The sequence below is a fragment of the Eptesicus fuscus genome, chromosome 4 (genome assembly GCF_027574615.1).
Source record: "Eptesicus fuscus isolate TK198812 chromosome 4, DD_ASM_mEF_20220401, whole genome shotgun sequence".
Classification (NCBI taxonomy): domain Eukaryota; kingdom Metazoa; phylum Chordata; class Mammalia; order Chiroptera; family Vespertilionidae; genus Eptesicus; species Eptesicus fuscus.
This window is the reverse complement of record NC_072476.1, coordinates 69,005,143-69,016,267: the sequence shown is the minus strand read 5'-3', so window position 1 is coordinate 69,016,267 and position 11,125 is coordinate 69,005,143. Positions and strand designations below refer to the sequence as shown.

General features: G+C 36.5%; 1 protein-coding gene across 13 annotated transcripts in view; it reads right to left on the bottom strand.

Moving 5' to 3' along the window:
- Positions 1–7,253: 7,253 nt before the first annotated feature.
- Positions 7,254–11,125, bottom strand: part of SSBP2 (single stranded DNA binding protein 2) — a 221,967-nt gene continuing 218,095 nt past the window's right edge. For all 13 annotated transcript variants that reach the window (XM_054715106.1, XM_054715107.1, XM_054715109.1 and 10 more), the window contains one exon: positions 7,254–7,845. In XM_054715106.1, coding sequence (XP_054571081.1) covers positions 7,816–7,845 — 30 coding nt within the window. In that variant the 3' untranslated portion in view covers positions 7,254–7,815. The remainder of the gene's footprint in view (positions 7,846–11,125) is intronic.

The window sequence follows — 11,125 nt, the reverse complement described above, 5'->3', positions numbered from 1 at the left end:
AATCCTGTCCCATGGTATTTAACATAAAACAATACTGTAAAAAATTATGTGAATTTCTTATTGAGCAAGTTAGGTTTCAGTTGACCAAAATAATGCATGATTGGATGACTAATTCCTTCACCGACCTGTAAGAGTATTTTCTATGTGCTCTTTGTTGTGAAAGGAAAACAGGCTTCTTTTTTAAGTCCCCGTTTTTACGTTACAGTCCCCATCCCACCACCTTAATTTGTGCTCTTTGGCTTAAACATGGCTTGAGAAGTAAGAGTCCCCATGATTCAGGCAGAAGCTGTCAAACTTTCAGCCCCAGGAAAAAGAGTGTTGTGCTCAGATTGGGTAAGCAAATGGATTTCATTCAAAGGAAGACAGAGGAGCCAATTCTGCAAATAAATTTCCAGGTCCTTTGCAATGAGACTCCTCCCCTGGCCTCATCTCTTCTGGATGTAAAGGTCAAAGGAAACCTCCCACATCTACCTTCAGATCTCAGTGCATTAGCTAACTATCTCAGGAGAATAAAGCTCCTCTAATGGGAAACTAACCTTATAAATCTGTGCTTGCATTCCAGAATTGTGTAGACTATGTTTTCCAGTTGAAAACAATTCTACATAAAAACATCCTCAGAAACCAGTGCTTTTACATCTCTGACTGGTTTGTCTTATAATTAAGAGTTAGGAAAAATATTCCACATACTCTTTTAACAAACTCATTGAAAACAAAAATTAGTGGTCAAGTAATTAAGGAATGTCTTGATTTTTATCTTTTAAATGGTAAAATCTAAATCCAATATATGAAATAAGAAAGCATTTATTCAAAAGAGCTTGAAAGTTGAAATATATTAATAAATCACTATTTGCACACACATATACTCTCTCTGCTCAAGGCAAAAATTACTTAGTATTTTTCACAAATCTCTTTTGGTTAAGTTCCTAGTTTTCCAATTCTACAAATCTTGTGTGTATAGGTGTTTTTTTATAATCCTTTTATTTATTTATTAAATATATTTTTATTGATTCCAGAGAGGAAGGAAGAAGGAGAGAAACATCAATGGGAAATAATCATTGATCAGCTGCCTCCTGCATGCCCCCCACTGGGAATCGAACCCACAACTCTGGCATGATTTATATATTTAATTGATAGTTAGGAATGAATTCTTAATCTAAATTATAGAACTTTTCCTCCTATATTCTTTAATTTTTTCAATATATTTAAACTAAAATAATAAAAAATCCAGACAGTTTGCCCATTTCTCCCATCCCACCTCTGCCTCTTGTAACTACCAATCTGTTCTGTATCTATAAGCTTGTTTTTTGAGGATTTTTAAAAAAGATTCCACATATAAGAGGGAACATACAGTATTTTTCTTTCTCTGTATGACTTATTTCACTTATATTCTTGTTTATCCAGGGAGCAGTGTGCAGAACCTACATCAGAATCTTCATGTGGGCAATGGTGAGCTGAGGCAACCATGTGGACAAATCATCAGAAAGATGAATGTACTTGATAAGCATAGTTTTGGACCAATTACCTGCATAATTGCTTCAGATTTCCATCATATGTACTCCTATTTGGAATAAAATACCAAGTTTTTATCCACTGATACCTATTTGCTAATAATATGTTTTTTTTTTAATTCAAAGTTTAGTTATCTGATCACACAGAGCCAACCACTCATCATAGCCTTTTCTTAAATGTATAGAAATTCTTGTATATTACAGACTCCTGATGTTTACATAAGGCATAATGTCTATTTCAATTATATACACAGATGTCCACATTTGTTATATTTTGATTTACCATTCAGAAAATACAGGGTGGGGCAAAAGTAGGTTTACAATATTCATATGGAAAATAATAAAATAATTAAAAAAATAATAATACAAGAATAAACTGTGTTTCATATATAATTGCAAACTTACTTTTGCCCCACCCTGTATTTATGCTAGCTTCATATGAACAATTTCCTTTACTTTTTAAATATGTAATAAAGCAGAGGCTAAGAACTAAATGAAAAGAAGGGTAGAAACTAAATGAAAACTTGTATTTTAAAATTAAATGTGAAAACATGTGCCAAATTAAGGGACATTTATGTACATATTTACGGCAACTTTTCCCATTACATGAATAGCTCAAATACTTGTGCAAAACATGAAGTGATAATTCCATTTGAGAATAAATGCAGTAATGGACATGTAGTACACCTGCACACGCACACAGATGCAAAATTTACAAAATGTGTCAGGTAGCTGGTGGCCATGGTGGAATTAAGATTACTGAGAGTCATCTCAGATTCCAATTTATATTTATACATACATTGTACAATTATAAAAACCTTACAAATAATCCTATTTTTTTCCAGGAAGACAATATAGGTAACAATTTAACACATATAGTAAGAAAACATCATAAATTCATAAAACCACAACGAGGTAAATTAAACAATTCAATAAGCTGATGGCTATTATGAATAAAGAACTCACAATAAAGACTTTTCCATTTTTCATGTTTGACACAATAGCATGTCCTTTATTTATTCCAACATGTAGTTTGTTAAGTTTTGAATTGTCTAAATGTAAGGAAAGTAAACCATTCTGAAATATGATCTGATAGAAAGCCATGTACACATTTTAATCAGTAGTTTATACTAAGATAATTCCTAGAGTGTTGCTAAATTTAAAGTTTGTAAACCGGACTGATTATTTGAATTATTGTTTCCTAATAAATAGATGGTTAATTATATTTTACTAAGCAATTTTACCATGACATGATAGAAATTTAGCTGACTATGTATTGTATTGTGTTCTGAGAACACTGTGAGGAATCCAAATTTCACTTTTTTGGCAATGTACTGAGGTCATTTGGTGCAAAAAAGAGAGTGGGATAAAGTTTTAATGTGAACTGGGAATAAATCCTTTATATCACTTTTCTAGAAATATTAACACTCACCTTTGTCATGTTAATTGCAGTTTATTTTAAAAATGAAATGCTATATATTCCTGGGAACAGATTATAACATTTCAATGACCGGGATAATAAAAAATAGTCCAATTTATCCTGAGGATAGTAAATCCACAGAGAGGGAAGACATAAACTAATTCTATACATGAAAACACTTAGTCCCACTTTAAAATTTACAATACCTATAGAGAGTGCTGTACTTAATTTGTAAGGATGTAGACAGCAAAAATATTCACATTAGGCTACGTACAGAAAGTATGCTTTTCTATTCAGGAAGACCAATTATACTAAGTTAACAGGGAAAACTTAACAGAGGAAATTCTGTTTAGGAGACTTATTCAACTGAGAATTTCTTTTTAGAATATAGTTTAGAAGAGTAATTAGAGAGGTCTCAGGTGTTTTTCATCTGTAGGTCATCTCTTTCTATCTGAATTACAGTTCCACGGGTAATGGTGAAATAAATTAAGAATGTCAATTCTACTTATTGTAAACAAATGTCAACATCAAAAAACTATACTTAATTACTGCACGATTCCTGGCAGTGAAGTGACTAATGATGAAATGATCATTTATGATCTTACCTTAGATGCAGTGCCTTCATAAGGGGGCCTAATGTGGATGAGCTAACATGAGTAGGTTAAAGCTGGGCACAGGAGATCCATCTGCTTATGTCTGTCCTGCTCTCTTTTCATCCTAAATCACTTCCATCACTTACTTTACCAATGAAATAAAAAGCAATCAAAGGAAAGAATTATGTTGAATAGTAACCAGTTGTGCTATAATAATGTAAATCATAGTGGGAGTGTTTTGTGAGCCAACTTCACACTACCACCCCCAACACACTTGTGCGCACGTTCGCGCGCGCGCACACACACCCCCCCCCCCCCCCACACACACACATTGAGTATGCAAAATGGAATAATATTCCTAGTGGTTCACCATTCTTTCTTTTATGTTTCCAGTATTTCTCAAGGCATGGTTCACAGACCCAGGGAGCCCCTTACACATGCTTACAATTGGGTACTACTCTTTTAAGCAAACACAGACTCCTGTTTCTCACAGCAAATAAAATTATTCCACCTCGAGGGGTTAAACAAAAAAGGACTAATCCACTTTTTGGAAATATTTTGGGCAACTTTTCCTCCTCCATATCGAACTTCTCCCTCACTATACACTCCTGCGCCACTTGTCTCAGTTTTCAAGAAAGGGAATTATAGTACCTAACACATCAAAATGGAGGGAAAACCAGTGTCAAAATGCTATAATGCTTACCAAAGTGAAGTAGCTATGCTTTGTGGCTCTGTTTCTAATTAACTGTGATAATCAAGAAATGGGAATTGCAATGAATTCCCCTGGTAAAACTGTATGTTATATGAAGAAGAAAACTGTAAGGGCTCAGAAGGTAAAAATGTTCAGTCTGCAACTTATTTCTACTGGAAGGTGCAGGGATTGGGAGGGAGGGAGGGATGGAGAAAGCCACGCAAGAAACCATCAGGTCAAGTATGAAGGACTGGCAAACTTTCTGCCAAGGGACTTCTGGATGCTCTGCTGCTGCGTGTTCCCAGAATGATGATGTGAAGAAATGGTGTGGACAGATGTAGGCTTCCTATGTCCCAAACTGAACTCATTTATTCCATTGGCTGTCTTTCAAACTACAGGAAGAGTGGTAACTGAATGACCTATGAAATGCAATAGAGTTCAGACATCTTAGAGAATCATAAAAATAGAAATGGAAGTTTTCTCTATTTTATTCCTAGAAGGAAAGGGGTGTTTTGGGTACTTTCTGTGACTCGGAGAGCAAAATTAATATATTAATCTTTGGCAGTAGAGAAAACTTAACCTCAGATTCCTAGCTGTGTAATTCATATTCATCAGTGACTGAGTCCAAACTGGAACATTGAAAAGGAGCACAAAGATTGACCCACTGAACATGTGTGTGTTACCAGATCAATGGCCCTCCATAGCCTTTGTTCCCATGGGCAACTTGACTATCAGAAAGACAGCTGGTTAAGATTATACATACCTTAGAGAGAATCTGACATGTATTTTCAACCATGTGAGTTAGTCAGAATGCAAAGCAGAGTAATGAGAATTAACGTTTTCATCTATTACTTATTTTCACATTTCATATGTGTATTTTCTATGTTCAATGTAGGCAAGAATTGCTGACATTATTACTGTGAGGTGAAATATGTAGAAGTAACTCAGGAAAAGGTATTATATATCAAAACAAACAAACACATGGGTGGAGATGGAAAACACAAGAGAAAACATTGTCCTCTTATAAGAGAAAAGGAGAAGGTTTAAATGATTTAAAACCTAAACAAAAATTAATATACAGATATAGTATCCTCTATTTGGTACATGAGAAAAGTATTTGATATTAAAATTAAGTATCCTTATTTTATGGTTCTCTTGAATATAATTTTTTCCTTAAAAATAAAATGTCAACTATTCTGGGAATTTAAAAAATTTGAAATAACTATTTTTAATCTGGGTTCCAAGAGAGAAAAGTAAGTAAATACTTACGATGAGTTGATTGCAATACCCTGAAAAAAAGTCAAATTTTACATTTTTTTTTTTACCAAATAGGCTAGAAATAATGGGACCCATATTGCTAGTTATATTCCAATATTACCCCCTAAAATAAGGGCCAGCTAAAATAAGGTTCATGATTCTTTGTGATAGTAAGAAACAATACCTTCTTAGAAGGCAAATAAAAGAAATTCAAGATCAGTAACAATGAAGAAAAGACTCAACCAAACATTTGAAAATTCTAGATTGAGCTTAACCACAGGACTGCCGGTGTTCACACAGTTACCACAAACAGTGAAGGTTAAAATTATTCTGGTAAATTTATGTGCCGGTACAAAGTGTCATCTTGAAGCTGCCTTGGCTTGAGTCAAACAGACCTTTTAGTGCGAATTCTTCATGAAAGTCCTTGAGAGCCTGAAGCTGTTCTCCAGTGCGCAGTCCTCGATCTCTGCACACGATGTAACGGCGACTCCTTTGATTAGAACTTAAATCCGAACATACATTTAACTTGGCCTCTCTCTTTCCCTTCCACAGTTCTGCCCAGCATCCCTGTGTCATGCACAGGCAAACTCTTTATTATCATAAGGAATAGATCACTACAAATTTTAGAGAAATAATAACCTGGGTCAGGAATTAGCAAACACACCGCCAAATTTTCACGTTAGAGACCATGAGCCTAAAGAAAGAAGGAGTCCTCTTACCAGAAATTAAACAATGCTTTTCAAAGTCTCTGGAGATTGACAACATAGTGGATGTTTATCAATGGTTGTTTATATCACAATTTTAACAGAAAAGATTACCAACTTATCTTTCAGAGTCTACAATTAAAGTTGTCACACTTTTCTATTATGATTTTGGTGTTTGTACCTAGGATTGCACACCAAAAATCCCCAAAGATCTGGAAAGTGCCATGCGGCAAGGGGCTTTCGTAAGAAAAGTGGTTAAAAATTTTTTTTCTAGCATTTACTCATTTTTTTCTGAACAGTGACACAGTGTAGATGTAGCCTGCTGAAGTCAATGGCCAAATGGAATGCAGTTCCTCTAAGTGATTTCAGTATGGGTCTGTGTCCTGGGCAGAGAGCAGGAGCTCTGCAGCCAGTGAGCGTGCACAGCGGGGACCCTGCAGGTCCTCTGCTGCTGGGAAGCCGCACCTGGGCAGGAAGGCAGCACGCCAGAGCCCTGCGTGTGGGAAAAACTCATTCCTCCTTGTGCTGAAAATCTCAGTCATTTGAATGCACCTCCTCTGCAATGTCCATGTGGGAAATGTTCACAAAAGGTCGGAATAAAAATCAGATACCATTTCACATTAGTTTGTTATTTAAAATTTAGCTCTAGTATTCCTGGTGAGAAGTGACAGATTCAAGCAAATGGTTTTTCTGATCTCTCTGGTTTTTATCGTGGTATAAAGAAAATATGTTGCTAAAAACACGACAAGCCCCGTCACTTTATTGCTATGCCCTAAGACCTAAGCAACTGGTACTAATTAAGGATTTTCTGTATCATCTAAGACAAACAAATCAAGAATTTCATCTAAAGCAGTTATTGCAGAAATATACTGTTAGGTCCCAGTTAAGCTTTTGTTGACGTATTTTTTTTTAAACAAAAGGTACAAAAATATTTTCACTAAAGGTAACTGAGAAATTGCTTGATTTGACATAAAGATGAAGACAGTTTCTTCTTCTTCTTCTTCTTCTTTTTTTTTCTGGAAACAGTACACTTTGTGATTCACAGGGTAACTTGCATCAGACGCGATTTAATGAAAGCTCTCAAATAAGCGATTTTATTCCTATCCATGATTGCAGACATTTACAAAACCATAACATCTGAGTTCACCTTAAAAAATAACTTATATAAAGCAGTGATATACACAGCACAAAATAGTTCAGGGAGGGGCAGGAGCAACTTTTAATAATTAAAATGTAAACGTGAAAAAAAAAAAGGATGGAATAAAAGTCCCTACTCATTTCTACTTAAGATGTCATTGTGATAGTATTTTACAATGTCCTGTGGGCCAATGTATGCATGTGTATATGTCCATATAACATACACATATACAATACATCCTCTTTCCCACACATATACATACACAGATAATTATTTGCAGTTCATTTTAGGGCAATTCTAATATGCCGCTCCGTACAGTTGTTTGAATCACATTTGGACCCGCTTTCTTCACAAAATAGGGGAGAGAGCAGGAAATAAAAAGGTTGGTTTGGTGTGACTGAGATTCCTTTGTTTAACTGTACACTGTGATGAATAATTTTCTTCCCTAGTAGTTCTGTGAAGGGCTGACTCACTGTGGTTTTCATGAGGAGACTTGGTAATGGATCACACACTCATTGTCATGCTAGGGGAATACTAGAAAGAAAGAAGAATCCATATTTTAACAACAATTCTTTTACAGACCACTAATGTTCTTCGTGGTAAACAATAGTAACTATGAATTTTAATGTCTTATAATCTTTTATACTCAAGCTTTTAACCTCATACAACATAAAAATAAGAAACTATAAAAAGAATAAATGCATATAGAGTTGACTTAGTCCTGAAATTTTTAACATTTCCTCTGGAAAGTAACCATTCACATTCTCTCCCTGGACTCTAATTACCCAGTTCTTCAGCCTTTTCCTTCCAGCAGATTCACGGGCATGTGTTATAATTTGGGTAAATCCAGTTCAAGGCTGAATCATAATGAAATAAGGTGGAGGGACAGTCTTGTATTTACTAGCCATGTAAACTTGGGAGGTTACCTAAGCTTTCTGCACTTCAGTTCCCTCACCTCTACAATGGGTTTAATGATACCACCCACTTTAAGGGGGTTTTGGGAGGATTAAATATATAACCCTTAAAACCATGTATTGATTGACTACACGGCAAAGACTCAGTAAATATTTGATTAACAGTGTAAGGGAAATAAAACAAAAATAACTCCCAGCTGGCCCTAAGAAGTTATCAATAAAGCACTTAGACTATTTAAGAGTCTAGCTGTACTTAGCATATAAGCATCTTCCCTAATCTAATCTCAACCCACAGTCTTTTCTGGGTGGGTGTAGGGCATTGCTGTTACATGTTTCTTGTCGGTTTGATTTGGGTGAGGTTTTCAGAAGTTTGCAAGTGGTCTCGAAAATGATTGAGAGAGGAATCGAGAGGAATTATTTGGATGATTATGCCAATCTACCCTCCTGTTCTTGAGGGACAGACTGTGATAGGAAAGTTCTAGAGCAGCACCTTCCAACAGAACTTTCTTTAATGATGGACGTGTTTTAAGACTGTGCTGCCCAACATAGAGGCCACTAGCTACATGTGGCTACTGAGCACATGGTATGTTGGTAATGCCACTGAGGAACTGACATTTTAATGTTACTTAATTTACTTAAGTTTAAATATCCCCATATAGCCAGTGGCCCACCTCTTGGACAGCATAGTTCCACAGCCTCTGACGTGAGGGCAGGGCCTCCACTCCCAAGAGCGTTTCTAGATTTAAATACACACGTGCGCCCTGAAATACTACACATGTTTTAGTAGAAACCTATGAGGACCAGGGCAAAGGGGAGTTCCTTTTCACGTGTTAATAATGATGGTGCCTTGTGGACAGAGGCAGGTACAGTCAAGGGGGTTGGTCCCAGGTCCCAGGTCCCAGGGACTTAACCTGGACCAGTGATGACCCTGGAAAAGGGAGCATACACGTCACAAAAGGGAGCAGATGGGAAGGAATGACGTGAATTCCACATGAGCTGAGGTACTGAGGAGCCAGACACAAGGGGAAAGGCGTATACTTAGATAAGGATGGGCTTATTAATGTAGAAAAAATGAGATTCCCAAGGAAGAGCAGAAGGTGACCACAGCTCAGTTGGCAGAAGTCTGGACAGACAGTCATTAGGCGTAAATCCAGGGCTCAGATAAAATACACCCATTGATCCTGAATAAAGGTGGATGACCAGGCCGGAAAACAGGCCACTGGACTATAGGGGAAGACTGTGCTCATCTTTTAAACACAGGTCAAATCAAGAAAAATCTACTGGTTAATCATGTAACAGCCTCAAATTTCTTTTCAGTATAAGAAAGCTACATTGTATGTTGCTGACTCTGTATGTTGTATTACGGTGAATAGGGCGATTAAAAAAAGGAGATTGCCAGGGAAGAGAAAGGGGATTCAGTTTGATAGAAAACTTCTCCCCTTTACCCTTGATAATGGCAGCAAAAAAAGCAAAGCAAAGCAAAGCAAAACCCAAACCCAACAAGGATCACGAGCAAGGACTGATGAAATGGAGCTCACCCCTGACCCGGTGCTGGAAGGGGGTTATGCTCCCATTTCATCAGAAGGTACCATGCAAATCTCCCACCATAAACAATGGCAGCAAGCTTCAATGAACTATGCACAGCTTTTGATGAAACGGAATTATATTTTGGTATTTGACTTTCAGGTGTAAGAATAAACAACAGGAAAATAAATGGATAGCAAGGTTTTATTAAAAGTAGAAAAACTTAAGAGAATATGGCAAAAAAATGGGCACAGAAAAATGTAATCTATGCTTTCTATAGCTACTGTTATTTACAGTAAGAATCGGTGACCCCGTCAGCGCCGTCCGATAGGACTTTCTGCGATTGATCGTGGATGTTTTCTGCGCTGTCCCATGCAGCAGCCACTAGCCACACATGGCAACTGACTCTTACAATGTAGTTAGTGCAGGGTAGGAAGTGAAATTTTAGTTTTATTTTATTATAATTAATTTAAATTTAAATAACACAGCCAGATTATTTCAAGGCAAATATTTTATTGGGCATATTGTGCCAATAATCTAAAAACAGTATAAGATACTAAAGCATTTCAGAAAAAAACTTCAAAGGAAATGTCTGGGGAAAAAAAAAAAAAACTTCTGGAGAAGTCATAATGAACTCCAGAGACCATTTCATTTAATGCACACCCTGGGTCATCGGGATTTTAGAAATTCTTCAATCCTTTTTCATAGGATTATTCCAGCCGATTCTCATGTCACATATGTCATGTCATGTTAGGGAATGCAGTTATAGATATACTATAGCCTTCTTTCTAATATGCACAGTCAAAAGTATAGGTGCAGGTAAATAAATATATATACACGTTCTCTGCATGTCAAGCGTGTTTGTTAGTTGCTACCATCTTTTCATAGTGGCAATTGTTAAGATTTTTATCCTGTGATATTTCAAACGTTTTACAGAAAAATGAAAACTTGTTACAGATTCACTGGGAAGTTAGGAGAGCGAGGCTTGTCCGGGGAGGAAACTAAGTGAAAAAATAAGGCACAAAAAAAAAAAAAGAAAAAAAGAAAAAGAGAGAGAAAGTAAGGGTCAGTCAGAAAGGAAGGAAGCAGCAGCTCCAAGCAAGCAACTCAGAAAAATTAGCAAGCATCTGCTAATGGTGTCTGCACAGTCTGAGTAGCTGTGAAATGACACTCTGTGTGTACCTGGTGCAGGGTAATAGATTGCACGGGTGTCTGAGGGTCTACATAGTGATGTGTTGTTTGCACGGCTAAGGCTACAACCTGCTCATCTGCTGCTGCTTTATTGGAAATGCTTCAACTACGTAAAACGAAGGAACATCACAAGATTTCTACAACAGCTCGCAGAATGTGCATGGAAAAAGGTATTCTGCTACTGG